The sequence below is a fragment of the Micromys minutus genome, assembly GCF_963924665.1.
Source record: "Micromys minutus genome assembly, chromosome: 14".
Taxonomy (NCBI): Eukaryota; Metazoa; Chordata; class Mammalia; order Rodentia; family Muridae; genus Micromys; species Micromys minutus.
In genome coordinates, this window is record NC_137983.1 from 50,102,553 (window position 1) to 50,119,367 (window position 16,815).

Sequence of the window (16,815 nt, forward strand, 5' to 3'; positions counted from 1 at the left end):
GTGGCTGCTAGAGCAGTGCTCTGGGGAGAGGTGACCTTGTGCATTCCCAAGGTGACAGGGTGATGAACACTTCATGAACAGTAACTAAAACCAGAAAACATGGCTCTTAAGATGCACATTGTTAAGTATTGAGTTATGAACAAGAATGTCTTTAGGGGATTGGTTTCCAATTCCTTACTTAAATTATAATGTATTTTCCTTATTCATGGCATGCAACATGACACTTGGGTCAACACAGACAAAAAAAAAGCTGTGCATGTCATCTCATCATAACTAATGGTATGAAAACAGCTGCTCTCTGCAGGGATGCAGATGTAGACGTAGGCAAACTTACAGATGCTGCCTCATCCACCCATACACGCGGGGACTTTCCTTTCTGCCCTCTAGGCAGTGTGACCCCAAAGTGTGCACGCCATGGGCCATTTAAATAGAACTGTGAGCGATTTGTGCTTTGCATATTCTGTCTACGGATCAGTTCCGAAAACATAAAAACCACAGCAGGAAGCAGTTTCTGAAAGCATGTGCTCTTTCTTCGGCACACAAAAGACAAGATGGACTTTGCCGTTCATGCCCAGACAGGTCTTCGGGTTTCCTCCTGGACAATGTTTCTCTTTCATTTGTGCCCCCTGTGGTGTGTGGATCGTGGTCCATTTCTGCCCCAGAGTGCTAGTGTTTGTTGTGACTCTCAAGACAGAGGCCACTCGAGTGACTCTGAACAGCATGTTGTGTAATGGTTTTCTTATTTATCAGTAGGAATCGTCACTGATAGTCTCATGCAATGTTTATAGGCATTTGACTACTGTCCACATAGAGTGCTGTTCACAGCTCTCTGTGGTTTCACTGAGAATAGCCTCTGGGACAGGAAAACTATCTTGTCTTCAGTCTTTCTTTTGAAAACTATGAAAAGACATAGAGGACATGATGGTTACGGTAAAAATAAGCTTGTCACCAATCAGAGGGTGAGAGACACAAACAACTAAATTAGGAGACAGAAAAGAAGAACCAAATACTGTTTTCACAAAGAAGCAAGGCACCTGTGGACGTGTAGGATTGGTGTTGAGGATGGAATGAGCCAGAGGAAAATTTTGAGCCAATGCCTAACCCTCCCCCGAAGCAGAAGTTGTGATAGATCAGATGAATAGAAAGTTGGACTTAATTCCAGAAGCACACATTGGCAATAGGAATGACTTTTGCTACTCTTCTCTGCACTGAGACTTCCTATGGCTGCAAGCTTTATGATTTCCTATGATTATACCTCTGTCTGACTACAAGATCTCCTCCACACCTGTAGCAAGACAGTGGCTCCCAGGCAGTAGCTCCCAGGCTGGAAGCCTAGGATGCCTCTCGAGTGATTATATGGAAACAGAATTCATGAAATAAGAGTTGGGGATATCCAGGTGACATACCACAATAAGTTTCACGTACCAGCAGTCCCTACCTTCTAGAGCAGTGATGGTAAGAGCTGTAGAGAAGCCATTCTGAAGTTGATGTGCTTCCCTCACAGCGGTACCCTGCCCCAGCATCGAAGGCCAACTATCAGAGCATGTGCTCTGGAGGCTGGTTTCGGGATCACTGAACGAATATGGAGCTCAAGTTCTTCTCAGCTGCAGTCCTGGCTACTTCTTGCAGGGTCAGAGGCTCTTGCAGTGCCAAGCCAATGGGACCTGGAACACTGAGGAAGAGAGACCCAGGTGTAAAGGTAAGTGATAATGGGCCCTCCTGAAAAGAGGGTGCAGAACGCCAGGACACAGCCTCAATGGGACCACCTATGAAGACACCACCATAGTCCTGCTGACTAAAGCCATGTGTTAGCATGGTAAGCTCAAATAGGCACAACAGGATCAAATATCTAACACTGTGTTCCTTTCTTAAAGACACTATTTTGTAAACTTCAGAATATCAGGATAGCCAAATATGTCACATTTGAGCTTAAAGACAAATAAAAGCACATGTTTGAAGAGCTGGCTATTCTTCTACATGAGAGCCATGACAAACTTCTCATTAGGATCTTGGGAAATAGTATTTATGCTGAAAGAATCTGTCCTCCACAATGGCTGTCTTGAAAAGGGAGATGATTATACTCTCAGGTACATGATGAACAGTTAAACATGAATAAATAAGAACATGAGACAAAGCTGACATTGTTCAGAGTGCCTTTTGATTTGTATACCTCTGATATCCAATCTTTACTGATTGTTGACAGGAAATTATCAAACATTGAAGCAAGCAGTTGGACTGTGTGAGATTTATGCAATACACAACTTAGAAAGAATGGAAGAATTAAAAAAAGAGAAAACAAAAGAATGTGTGATTAGTTGCTTTACATAATAACTTCACTCTGACTTTTAATACAGCAAATGCTAATCTGTCATGTAAGACAAGCTCTTCCCAGGAACCTAGAGATAAGTAACCAAGAATGGTGTCATGAGACATTCAAGTCCTAAATACACTGCTTCCCTATGACACCCTTCCCAAAGCTGCTGTCAGTCTTGCTGTGATGCTTCCTGGTGGCTCTAATGGCTCCTTCCTTTAGGTACCCAAAGTCCAACCCAGAGCTCCCAGTTAATTTTTCCTGCCATCATCCTGAAACAATCTTCTCACACTCAGGCACTGAACCCATATCCCTTGGCTCCGTGGAGCCTCTTTGTGATTTGGAAGCCCAGAATTAGGGCTGTGAAGAAGAGACAAGGATAGCACAGAGACTCTGACCTGTCAGACTTTGGCCTCCTTGAGGGGTTCATGGAAGTCTCCTGTAGATGCAGCAGACTCCATGGACTCTCTTATACCTGATTCCAAGGCCAGTTAATATATCTCTCTCAGTCTATATCAGGACCGTGATAGACAGGGTCATCTTGATGCCACTACCTGAAGCTGCGTTTCCAGAAGGTTTTATACCTACAAGTGAGCCTTTGATGCCAACGTCGGGCTTTACTAATTCTAGAACCAAACCCAGAAGCAGCAAGGTACCTTTTACTAAGAAAAAACATGGAGCCAGGCCCTGATGTTCTGATGCTGTATACTTGTCCTAAGCTCCTGGAAATGAATTGTACTGACATATACGTCCTTACTCTCTAACTCCATCTGCCATGAGAGGAGCCACACATCAACTGCACCCACCTTCTGACCCCACACATACACTGCATGCTGGTGACATGTGACTGGTTATAGCTCTGTGCCACAAGCTTCAGTGTGTCCCATTTTCATGCTCTCACAGAAGCACAGTATGTTCTAGAATCAGTAGAATCCGCCTGAAACTATGCTTTGTTTTAGGTATATTTTTTATGTCTGAATTTCAGGATGTCTGTCTTGGCAAGGACAGTCCCTTTGCTATGATTTCATCTCGTGTCTCCTGCATCTCCAGAAACCCTTGCAGTCTAATAAAGACAGGGTGTTACCCAGACATTGTTCAGGGATCCAAATTGCTGTGGGAGAGTGTTTTAGAGATGGAAATCTGTGTTTGATAAAGACAAAGCAGGGCCCAAGACTGGAAAGTTCACAGGGAGCCATGGCCTTACGATTATGATACCTCTGAAAGTTTTCTCTTATGTGAAAAAGTGGATCCTGCTGTTAGTCACTTTTCTATCGCTGTGATGAGATACCATGACTAAGGCAACTTATAAAATAAGTTTAATCAGGCTTAGGAGTCTGGGCGTTACTGCCCAAGACTGTGGAACAGAGGCATGCCACTGGTTCAGCTGTTGAAAGCTCATATCCTGATTGCCAAGTAGGAAACAGAGAGCTAACCAGGAATGCCATGTGCTTTTGGACCTTCAAAGCCTGCCCTAGTGACATATCTCCCCCAATCAGGCCACACCTTCTAATCTTTTCCAAGTAGTTTCACCAACTGAGTACCAAGTATTTAAATATTTGAGCCTATGAAAGCCATTCTAATTCAAACTAGCACAGTTATTATCATTTTTTTCTACTTATGCATTTTAGAAGAAATTTTTCACTGGAAAAGGATTTGATAACTTTTAGAAACTCCTTTTTGGAAACATAGATGCATCAGAGCATACGCTCCTGAGTTGTTGTGAGTTCTGGTCCTGTCTAGCATTCTAGACCTTGTTGCAAACACTTTGAAAATGACACCCAGGAGTTCAGAATATTCTCTAGGCTCTTCTCACATGATTTTGTGGAGAGGGTTCCTAACTTCAAAAACAATTGTTGTCAAGGTAACAGTGCAGTCAACAAGGTTACCTAAGGAGTTGTATCTGTGGCTGGGAAAACACTTATCCCAAATGTGGTAGCTCCATATGACACAGATAGGACCTTGGGTTCTGTGTCTGACATTAGATGGGCCCACAGGTTCTGCATATGACACTGGATAAGCCCACCATTTCTGCTTGTGACATAGGATGGGCTTACAGTTTTTTCATCTGACATTGAATAGGACCAAACTGTCTTTTTTTTTTTTTTTTTGACATTAGGTGGGTCCACAGGTTCTGCATATAACATGGCGTGGACTCGTAGGGGCAGCATGTAACATTAGATGTACCCACAGCGTTTATGTCTTTCCTGATTGGGACCTTCCAGAGCTGCCTTCATGGTGTTACTGAAGTCCTGTCTGCATATGAGTCTGACTGGGTCAGAACAAGCTATCTGATCACACTGACAGGCAGAACATGGGTCCTTGGGATTATGACAGGTACTCAATGTACAATCTCAGGTAATGGGACCTACTCTTAGAGTCTAACATGTTTCCTTGACCCTTTACAGTGTCATGGTTCCCATCTCTCAGAAGAAAGGAACCAAGTGGCCTTCCTAAGGGCTCACTCTTCCAGGAGAGCCCAACCTGTCCATCTCACCCATGTAACCAAAAGTGAACTGTCTGGGGACCTATGGCAGCTCTACTGAATAAAGCACTGTATTGGAGATTACACAGGGGGGTTGTGACCAAGAGGGGAAACTTAATGATTTCTTGAAAATTTTCTCTTCCTATATTGTAAGTTGAAACTGCTAATTATTTGCAAACACTTAAGCAATTTTAATGAAAATGGTGCAGACATAAATGGATATTAATTTATATAACATAATAGCAAGTCCCTTTTATACTAATACAAAATAGTATACTTTTATAAACGATAAGGAAATTTTTAAGCAGACCAATAGCTTGTAAGAAGAGTGTCCTTTTAAGTCTCTATGGGACAAGGTTGTATGAGTGTGACTGAACCCTCCATGCTTGCTCAGAGCCTCTTTAATTATGCCATTTCAGTGGAGGTATAAAGACTCAGGTAGTTCATAGTCTAGGGGCTAAATAGAGGGGTGCCTGTGGACTCTAAAAAGATACAAGGGATTTTCTGAGCCTTTGGCTGTATTTTGGAGAAGCTATTTATGATGAGCACAGTGTTCAAATGTCCAGGCATCTCATTTCAGATGCAGAGCGGGGGAGAGATGCGGGGATAGAAATGAGCATGCTCAGTTAGCTTTTGTCTCCAGTCTCTTCCGCTGTTTCCTTGTGCCCTCATGAATATTCATGTTGCCCTGTATCCTCCACATCAGCTTTAGTTCAGTATCTAACATCGCTTCTCTTTATAACATATTGAGAAATTAAATCAGAAAAAAAAGTCTCCTCTCTCCGAACAAAGAGTAAACAGGCTACTGAGGAGTAAAGGAGCCCCAGGTCTGACCCTTCCATAAGAGAAGGAAAAGAAAGAAATTAGGAGGTTACCAGCTTTTATTCTGGACTCTACAGAAATCAGTGAATGTGTTTGTTCATTATTTCTTGTGAAGTTACAGTTTATTATAACTTAAATTTTCTTTGTTTTTCATGATCCCTATTTTATCCATGTACATTTAGAGAAAATGCAAGATCAATACTAGTAATAATATACTTTTCTTTGAAATGAGCATATGAAAACCCCAGGAAGTTCAAACACTATTCAACTTCTCAATTAAGCATACTAAGAATGACACATTTTTCTAAGCCCGGTTCTTTAGCCTGTAACTACTTCCCTATGGAAAAAACCAATACTTTCCACATGTTTCTGGGATAGAATCAGCAGCATCTTCAAACGTGTTGTCATGGAAACCACTGGTGTACTGCTGGAACTGTAATTTATAAGGTTTTAGTTGCCTGTGGCTTATCTCAGAATGGCCAGGCGATGAGATGTGAAGGGAACCTACTATTTTCCATTATGTGTCTGCTCAGGATCCAGGGTGATAAGTTTCCTGGTTTGCTGGTCATTTAATCCAGAGGAGGAGCAGACCCTTGGCCACCTCCAAGTACATCACAGCTCCCTGAGAACAGCTAAGTTCTCCAGCTTCTTAGGGTTGGGGATGGGGATGGGGGTGGGGTTGACATTATCACTCCAAGTGATTCTAAGGTCTCAGGAGGTACATAGATAGCTCAGGAGGAAATCTTCCCACTGGGGTCTTCCTGCTGCAGGAGGCAGACTCAATAGGGAATCCAGTATTCTTTCTCTCACACTTTATATTGTTTATATTTAAAAGCAAGAAACATGTTTATTGTAGAAATCCATGACTCAAAAATCTTAACCTTTTCAATTTTATATATACACAAAAAGACAAATTAGACCTTTAAAAATGTACACAGAGAACATCACCCATGTTCTAAACTGTCAGGGTGGCCTAACTACTAATTGCAAGTTTTCTGAGAGCAGGTCTTCACCAAACTGAGGTGCAGGATGGCTTCTGTGGTTTCTGATTGCTAATCAGAGGCAAGTACAGGCTGATGGCTAAATGCAATGGCAGAGGTCTATGCACAAAATCAGCATAGGTATCCCATCCTCTTGCTTGAGGACCACTGTTAATTTATTATTAGAGTGGACATGGTACAAGAGAGACTCATCTGTAGCTCTAGTATCTGTTCTTGCCATAGAGGCAGCTGATTCCATCATGAGGATCCTCCTATTGGATGAGGCCTTCATATTTACACCCAGTTACAGAACACAGCTTTGGGCCCATAGGCCTCATGTAGTGAATCAGCTGTAGGCCAACATTACTTCCTCACAGGTTTACAACCAGCTCCAGGTCTCTGCTTGTGTCCTGCCTCTTCTCTCACACACGGCAGAGTGTAGTACTCCTGAATGCTCATGGTCACTGTGACCTGTGTGTGATCATCGAGCTGTAATGACTATGGCAGTAGAAAACACCAATATTTAAGATTGTTTTTAAGGGTCCATGCTACTGGCAGGAATGCTGGCCTCGTGGTATGAGAAAACATGTATCATCAGGCTACTGGTTCAAAGTAGATATCCCTGTGACTTCTAGGGGAGAGGAAAAAGAAGCGTCCCTATGAGGAGTGGCTTGTCACCCACCACTATGGAGGAAACTAAGGAGCCCTCATAGGGTGTCCCCTGGGTGCCCTTAACATAGCACCTTTGCTGTGCAAAGACATCACCTGGGCTCTAAGAGTGCTGTGAATCATGAGTGTAGACATGTTTTGAGCAGTAGGGGAAAAAGCATAGCTAATGATTCCATTTTTGGAGACCAGGAGGGAGGATAGGCTTTCTCCTTGTTTTGTGACAATGTTATTTTTAGTGCTGATGGTCTCCCCAATTAGGCTCTTCCAAGTTGCTCTGCCACCCTTACTAATGAGCAGGGTTTGCAGCCAAGAGAAACTCTAGGCTTAGAATGCCATTATCCAGCTGCCCAGAAGCTCAGTGGTTGTTCTGTTAGTTGCTTGCGATCTAATGAGCCTCATTAGAGGATAGACTTTAAATAGTCTCCTCACCAGGATGTGTGAGCCAAGGCTGAGAGGATAGAATCCCATGCGCATCTTCTCCCTGCTCTTCTGATAAAGGTCTGCAAAGCTCTCAGCTAGGAGACTGCTCCAGCCTTGTCATTGAACGCACCCGTGATAAGCACTGAAGTTTCAACATGAATTGCTAAATATCACAGTTCAAGGTAGGGTTCACACAGTGTTTGGGAAACGGCTTAGAGAAAAGTTCACAGCAAATTATAAAAACCTAAATCCCTCTTGAATCCATTGACATTTGATATGGTACATGCTAGCAAATTATTGAAAGCTCACACTTGCCGCTGTGCAAGCTTAGCTTAGCCGTCTCTCAGACACTGCAAAATGTGGAGGCTCTCTCACCAAAATTTTTTCTGGAGGTGGACCCCTGGTTTTTGGAAAGTGACCCCTATAGATTATACCAGCAAGAAGGTCTGCCCGTTTACTGAGTGGGAATCGTACTCAGTATTCAGAGAAGCTCAACTAATGGGAGTTATTTCGATGGTATGTTCATACCATTTTCCTTCCTCTGACCTTGTACTAAATTTTATTTTTATCACAGTGACAACCCATGGGAACCCCTGCAATTATGACCCAGTTGTTCCTTTACTCATCCAGGTAGAGGGACTCTTGTCTATAATCCCACCCACCATCTTGGAGGCTGAGGCTAGAGGACGGCCATTAAGTCCCAGAAGACCTCTTCTACTGTATGAGAGACCCAGTCTCAAATTATTAAATACAATAAGATTGCTCAAATTGTAAATTTTAAAAATAAATTGTAGCTTGTACACTTATGTCACTTTGTTTCTGGAATGTGGTGAGACCTTACTGAGCAGGACAGAAGAATAAAGTTGTCCCCCCCAAGGTTGCCAGGAAGCAGAAACAGAGAAGTATCAGCAGTAAGGTGTGTCTTTCAAAGTGAATAAGATATGGCTTTCAAAGGATCCCCTCTCTATTCAGACTTACTCTCTTTAGACTCTACAGCATTGCAACAGTTTGTTATGACTTTTAGTCTGTCAATGGATTCATTCTAGAATGAGGTCAAAATTCTCATGGTCCACTCATATGTCAGTCATTGGATCCCCTGGCTCTGGTCCAAGCCATCGATGCACCAGCCCCCTGTGGGGTCAAGGCCATGGTGGTTTCCATGTGAGATTTTGTACAGACTTGTTGTCTAAAACTTGAAGCTCTTTGGGAGTTTGTGTAGCCTTTAGAAGGCATGGCCTTGTTGAGGAAGTAGATCATCAGAGGGGGTAAGGCTTGAAGGTTCGTGTCTCTTTCTGCTTTATTGTTGGCTGGGGAGGAGTAAGCAAGATGCCTCAGGCTCCTGACACCCTCATGAGAACAGTGTCCACTGCTTTAAGCAGCACCACGTCTTTCCCACCATGAAATTGCAAGATAAAATAAATCGTTTTCCTATAAGTTGCTTCTATAGGGTATCATGTCACAGCAATGAGGGAAACCAACTAAGACACTGACTGCCTTGTTGATTCCATTTATTAGTCTACCAAATTGACTTTCACTGTTCTAAGTCATCAGCAGTCCTACCAGACACCAGAGACTGTTTGGAGGCTGGCCATGCTCACCTGGCTGAGCAAAGAACTTCACTCATGATTGTGTTCTCTTCCCATCTCTTGCCTGGTTTATTTTGGGTGGGAGCTTTGTCTTTTTGTCACTTCCTGGCATGGCCCTGTCCTGCACATGTCACTGCTTAGTAAGTGCTCTGAACATTTCTCTTGGATAGCTTTTCTAAGACTTCCCCTCCTATTTAAACACATGTGAGCCTCTGTTGGTCTGTCAGAGTTTTAGGATATGTCTTCCTACTACAAGATTCAGTAGGTTTTGTCCTCAAGTATTTATGCATATGAGTTGCAAACATGTGGGTATCATTAGTATTACTGTGATCATTAATTTACCTCCACAAATGAACTAATTTGGAGTCACAGAAACTATGTCTTATAGTATTTGAGACCCCAAGGATACCCTTAGGTCCTACAAATGATTGGAAAGAAAATGATAGTAGTGCTGGGGTTAGAGTCAAAGGTGATTTATTTCAACACAACATGCTGTGTTTGGGCTGGTGGGCATTGGTGAAGATACTTTTCATGTCTCTGGCAGGTACTTATGTGTGTCCCCACAAACACATCATTCTTAGGGTGGAGATAGAAAGAAAAACAGACAGTTTACTCGCTTGGTTTACTGTTCATTTTGAAGATGGTTATCAATCTGTGAGCCTGAAAAAGCAGTAGTTCACTGCAGGGACCTCAGTGGCTTTGGAATATGGAAGGACATCTGATATTTTATGTTAAGAACAATAGAGAAAGAAAATTCAACTGAGACAATTGACCTGTCAAGCCCCAGCAGACTAGACCTGTTGGCCTAGCAGACCTCCTTACTGTATGCTTTTTAGGAAAAGCAATACTCAGGGTAGCTCAGTCCTGGACTAACACAGTTCTTCTCTTCCAGTCATCTCCTGTGGAAGCCTGTCCTTTCCTCCAAATGGTAACAAGATAGGGACACTCACTATGTATGGAGCCACTGCCATCTTTACCTGCAACACTGGCTACACACTTGTGGGCTCCCATGTCCGGGAGTGCTTGGCCAACGGTCTCTGGAGCGGATCTGAAACAAGGTGTCTGGGTAAGCTACTCGTAAGTTCCCATGCGGTGTAATACAAAGAAACCTTGAGAATGGATCACAGTATGGGAAGTATAGGGCTTAAGTCTCTAGCAGTCTTGCTGATTTGCCCACTGTCATGGCTACGTGTCTCTTTCTAACTCTCAGGGTGTCTGGTAGTCTGAGAAATAAAGAATGGTTATGTCCTATGTCTTCTAGCATGTATTTGCCTTGTAGAAAGGATGATTAAGAGTGCTTATTGCCCTTACAGAGCTTAAGTCATCAGCTCACAGCCACCTGTAACTACTGCTCCATGGGATTTTTTTCTTATTGCTGAAGACACTGAACTCACATCCATGTGCCCACACAGAGACACATATATCCTTCTCAATAAAAATAAAAGAAAAACCTTTAACTTAAAAATGATATCTCATAGAGGACTGAGACCTTCACAAACTTAGCAAACGAAAATAGAAATTTCCAGAAGGTTATACTCATTTTACATTTTCAACAGCTTAAAATTCCAGCAGGGAATTGAGGTGTTAGTCATCAAACCTAGGAAGTACTGTGAGCTGCTTAAAGTTGTACGTGCCTGTGATATTGTGACTTTGATTTTCTAATGTTATTCTTTGATAATTTTAAGGAGTGAAGGATATGTCTCTGCATACATGTAGACATAGTTTCAACTGTGCAGTTCAGATATGCCAGTATTTCAAAGTTTCTGCTCCAGCTGATGTCTTCATCACCACGTAAATGGCACACAGATGCATAGCATTTTATCAGTACGTTGCCTATCACCAGCATCCCAGCTCCTTCCATATGCCCAGTCTTCCATCACCTCTCTCCATCACCTCATTGCCAGTGCCCCACTCCCTCTATTACCCTACTTCTCTCCAGTACCCCACCTCTTTCTATTACCCCACCTTCCTCCATTGCCTCAACCTTTAGTATCCCAGCGAGGTCATCATATCTTTCTCCATTACCCCACCCTCTCAGTACCCACCTCCTTTATTATCTCTCCTTCCATCTCTCCATTATTCCACCTATGTCTGTTATCCCATCTTTCTCCATCGCCCTAGCCATCTAGTACCTCACCTCCCTTCATCAACCTTCAGGGTACCATCTTCCTCCACCATCCCATAGTTTTATCATCCCATCTCTCTTTCTCATCCCTCTTCCTCAGTATCCTATCTACCTCTACTATTCTACTTCCCTCCATCATTCCACCCCCTCTCTCACTCCATCTCCTTCCATCCCTTCTAGTACCTGGCCCCTTCTCTATTACCCCAGATTTTGCAATTTCTTCCTTTTCCACTACCCCTCCTGTCCCTAGCATCCTCCTATATTCTAATGCCTCCTATATTCTAGTATCCTTAGTCTTCCAGGACCTTATTTGTGCTTTCCAGGATGTTCTTATGGTCTTCATGGCCATTGTAAAGCCCTTTCCATATGGTACTGTGGATAGGGACAATGTCTTCCTTTTCTACTTCAGTGAAATTTCGCACCAAAGAGGGGAGGGTGAGTGAACCAAAACATACATCTTCTGTTTTGGCCGGGTAGGTAAGTATGTAGGCGAGACTGCAAGGGAAGCTTGAAAAAATTAAATGATTTGATTTCTGACATTGTTAAGGTTTATGGTCACCTTAAGTCCCATAGTTCTAAATAAACCTCTACTAATTCTGTTATCTGTCTATCAAAACTTAAGATTCCAATCCCCCAGGTAGAGACACATGACCCATTGCTGGTCCTACATTCTTACAAATGTGGTCTTGATAGGATCAAATCCATCTCAAAATTTTTGGGACTCAATTCTGAGCCTGGGAGAAATCTAAACTGAACATAAGAAGAGAGAGAAACCTCCAGGTTATAAAGAAAAAAATGTGAGTGTGAGACACTGGATGGACTTGTGGAAAAGTAACGAAATCAGAGGAGCAGAGTATTTAACAGGAAGATGGACAGCCAGGAAAGGGCTAAGGTGGCACGTAGCTGCTGGGCGGATGACTAAATAATGGGCAGTAGATTTAGTGTAAAGATTATTCAGCTGAGCAAATACGGTTTCACAGTGACCATTGAAACCTGACTGTTGAGATTCATAATCTGCCTACTATGGTAATGAGTGTATCCCTGTGCTGGAGTAACAGATTGCTGGTGGGTAGATCACATAGTCTAACCCAACAAGAATGCAGGCCCAGGAGAAAACACAGTCAGCTGTGCGGCCTGTGGAATATGTGGGTGAGCAGATAAGCAGAAGGGAGCAGAGCTGAACTATTGCCAAGGTCAATGGTGGAATAGTCAAACAGATGGATCAATAAATGCACGTTCCTAAACCTAGTACAGATACAGTATATCTGGCACCATAATTGCTGCAGATTTCCAGAGCCCACATACTAACTACCAGCCTCATGAGAGATATCATCTGTTAATGCTGTCTTTATTGGTAACACAGGTATGTCAGTTTGAAGCTTTATTTTATTGAATTCATATCAGAACTCAAAGGAAGTACACGTTACTCCTGAAATGGAAGAGAAAAGAATGTTTAGAGAAATGAAGAGCTTACCATGGTCATGTTTTGCTGGTAATAAAATTAGCCTTGACGTATAGGCTGTGTGGTTATAGACTCGGGGCTCCTGATGAAGTGCTGCCACACTGAGAACAAGTTCCTTCTCAAATGGTAGTGCAAAAGACAGCAGCACTCTCCCACCAGCTCTGACCCACAAAGAGACGGTGAAAGAGGGCCTTGGTGTGACAGGAAGTGTAATACCAATAATTCCTCTCCTCCTGGGACACCATATGGCCCAGCCCCACAGAGCCAATGACCTCTCCACCCCCTTAGGTGCACATGCTCATCAACAAACCTACTACTTTTCTCCCATGTTGTGATTTGTTATTTGATATTCAAATCAATTCCTCATCTGTTTCCATTGCTAGGGCCTTCTGAAGAACGCTCTGGCTTTCTTCCAAGCCAAGTCACCTTGAGCGACCTGCCTTATGGCAGAACCTCCACTGCGTTATGGCCGCTGACTTGATGGTCACTTTGAAAGATGACTTTTAGAATCAGTCATGCCATTTGGTGAAGATAATTGTTAATTAAAAATAGGTTTTTGTATAGTATAGTCTAGTCATGGTTTTGTCTCCCCCTTTGGTAGCACCTCAATACCTCCCACCTAACCCTGCCCACACCCTTTCTGTGTCTCTTAGAAAACAAGCAGGAATTTAAAGAAGAATAGTAAAATAAGATAAAACAAAAGCAAACAAGTCAGAGTAAGACAAAACACTCAAACAAGAAAAAAGAGACAAAGAAAGAGCACAAGAAACATATTTAGACTCAGAGACATCCACATGCACATACACAAGAATCCCATAAAAGCACAAAACCAGATGACATGATGTCTACACAATGGATCCATAAAGGGGGAAAAGGCCGCAATAATCTTGATTTCTGTTGCTTGGCTACTGCTTGGCATGTGGTCTGAACTTAAGAGTGGTTTGTTTCCCTAGTGAGACTCCCTTGGAGAAAACTAAGTTTTCATTGACAAGTATCAACTGGAGATAGCTTCTGGTTTGGGAATGGGGCCAGACACAACTCATACAGACCCATGTAGGCCCTGTTCATGCTACCACAGTCTAATCATTCATATATGTATCAGCCCTGTTGTGTCTAGAAGGCCTTGATTTCTTCATAAATCAATCTTGACATTTTGGTGAAGGTATATTTTATTCATGTTTTTAAATTCAGAAAACAATATATGCAATAAATGGCCTCAAGTCAAAGAGAGATTTTCTCTTGAGAAAACAAAATGATAACCCTCAATTCCGTGGCTTTGAGGGGGAAAAAACACTCTAATGAGAAGAGTTCAGGAAGTGCCCAAAGATAGGAGACGAGGATCAGCGGGTGTGTTTCCCTGAACTTGCTCAATGACAGAGTTAAGGACAAGATCCTAAAGGGGAAATCCACTATGGTCTGGAGACCATACACAGTGCCTAGAAATGCAGATGCTCCATTGCCTATGCCCATTGCTGCTCTTCTGTATTTCTCTGTGTAGCTCAGTACCACTGTCCAAATGCTCCACTCTCCACTCCATTATTTATGCATCTCAGTATTCCATACCTAGCTTCTTAGTTAAGATTTCTACTGCTATGTTAGAATGCCATGACCACAAAAAGTTTGGGGAAGAAAGGATTTATTCCATCTTACCTTCACCATAGTCCATCACTGAGAGAGGGCAGGACAAGAATCTGAAGGCAGGGCTGATGAAGAGAGAAAAGAGGCATCTTGTTACCTGCCTTGCTCTCATGAATTAAGCAGTCTGTTTTCATATATATCCTGAGACCACCTGACAAAAGGTAGCACCACCACCCATACTAGCTTGGACTCTCCTACATCAACCACTTATTTAAAAAATACACACAGGACTTGCCTAGAGGTAAATCTTCTAAATCTCAATGAAGAATGTCCTTGCCCAAATGATTCTAGCATGTGGCAAGTTGGCATAAAATGATCCAAAACACACAGCTTCTTGATGCCAACTCTGGAGAGAGCCTGTGTAGACATTGAGGATGGATGTGCCTCTATGGTAATGGATCTGGTGACCTGAGTTTGTGAAGAATGAGAAACATTCTAGCATTATTTAGCCAACAGAAATATTGGAAATAATAAATAGATAATTTTAGATAATCTGAAATGCCATGGGATGAAAGGTACAATGAGCTGGTTATGGTTAGTTCCTCTTGTCTTTGCCATCCATGGAAGGGTAGGTAGAGATGTCATGAAAAGCTGTGTTGGGAACAATAAAGCTAATTAAGTTCATGTACTCAGGGTGGGATGAAGGTTTGTGCTGGTGTTAGCAATGTGGTTAGCAACAGTAGACACAGTGTAATGGAAAGTAAGGTTTCAGACTAAGTATAAAAACCATCTCCATGACAGATCAAGTTATCTTGGCAGATCTATTTAGCATCATAATGGAGTCTCATTTCAGAAGAGAGCTACCAACTTTCTGTGGATCCAAACTGTATTGAGTCTCAGACCATGTGATTCTCAGCATGATATAAGAAACGACGGTATATGTTTGATACAGGTTGTGCATGAGAAGTCTCTTATTTATCTTGAGAAGTATTCAGAGGAATGTTGCATTGTATGGTCTCTTCTGATTATTGTGAAAGAGATGTCCAGTGATGCCCAAGAGCAAATAATATTTCTGGGAATTGATTAGATGTGACTCAGTATTTGAAAGGATGATTAGGCACTAAACATGTCTTATGGAATTTTCTATATAAAAGCTGTAATAAAGGAGAGGAAGGGCAATTTTCTTGACTCACATTAAAGACTAGAATTAGAAAGTCCCTAATCTGAGTCTGAGCCTGAAGCTCCGAGTGAGGCTGGTGTGTATGTGTGTGCGTGTGTGGTTGTGGCCCCTTGCAGATGAATTCAATGCGAGGGCATGCACAATCCAGTACCATAACACGGCCTCACACAAACTCCAAGAACACATTGTGAACAGCCCCACTCCTGCACTGTGACTGGGCCTCTGGAATTCTCTAAGTTACTGAGCTCTCGCTCTGTGTTTCCATTTGTAAGTCACAATGCTACCTATCAATCTAGCCAGGATCATTAAGCCACAAGGATGCAGACACCATATCTCCCTTACCAGGTTCCTCCTAACCCATCAGGAAAGTTTTATGATCACAGTGTTCTCTTAATTATTTTCTTGTATTCATCTCCTTTGTAGTAATTTTCCTTGAACCCAAGAGTGAGCACAAAAGCTAGATGAAAGCGGCATGCTTATAATCTAAGCTTATGATTATAAGCCATATAATCATACCTTCATAACAGGTATGCCCCTGTTGTAAAGGTGTTCGTTAATCTCCTGATAATGCACTTATGGCATGGAGATTTTCCCAGCAGAGAATGACCCCTCAGCTCTCCCATTGGGTTACCTCTTCAATCCTTGTGGTCAAAGTTGCCTCTGATAAGGACCCCTTTATACAGCTTCAACTTTCTAGTAAAAAATAGATTGCTGTTTGAAGTACGTTTGCATTTGTTAAACCATAATGATCCCAAAGACACAAATCCTATTGTGAACACAATATGGTGATATTCACAAAGGCTGACATAGCTAGGTATTATCACTCAAAACTGTATTTTAGGGGTTTGTTTGTTCAGTTGATTGGTTTTTGTTGATTGAGAGGGATGAAATTGGAATATATTCTTCAAATACCTTGTAGATTTTAAGAGGTCTATGTAAAAAATTAATAAAATAGCCAAGAAAGATACTTGATGACATTACAAAAAAGGTGATTTTATTAGAAGACAGGAATTTTTCCTTTCCTCGGGAAATATGTCTACTCTGCCATATTTCTATGAAGTATGCATGATGTCTTAGGGAAGGTGACCAGTTCAGAGTCCTCTCATCCAAATCCTCAAACTTTGCTCCTGCATTCTTCTCGACAACTGACAGAAGTACATTCTGTGATGGAGGGGTTAGGCTCTTGGTTGATGTGGCCAC

General features: G+C 42.2%; 1 protein-coding gene across 1 annotated transcript in view; it reads left to right on the forward strand.

Moving 5' to 3' along the window:
* Nucleotides 1-16,815, forward strand: part of CSMD1 (CUB and Sushi multiple domains 1) — a gene marked incomplete at its 3' end in the record, with an annotated part of 1,481,492 nt that overhangs the window by 1,422,604 nt on the left and 42,073 nt on the right. Inside the window, exons 51-52 of the mRNA XM_080928326.1 lie at nt 1,505-1,699; nt 10,163-10,336. Of these exons, the coding sequence (XP_080784452.1) occupies nt 1,505-1,699; nt 10,163-10,336 (369 nt within the window). The remainder of the gene's footprint in view (nt 1-1,504; nt 1,700-10,162; nt 10,337-16,815) is intronic.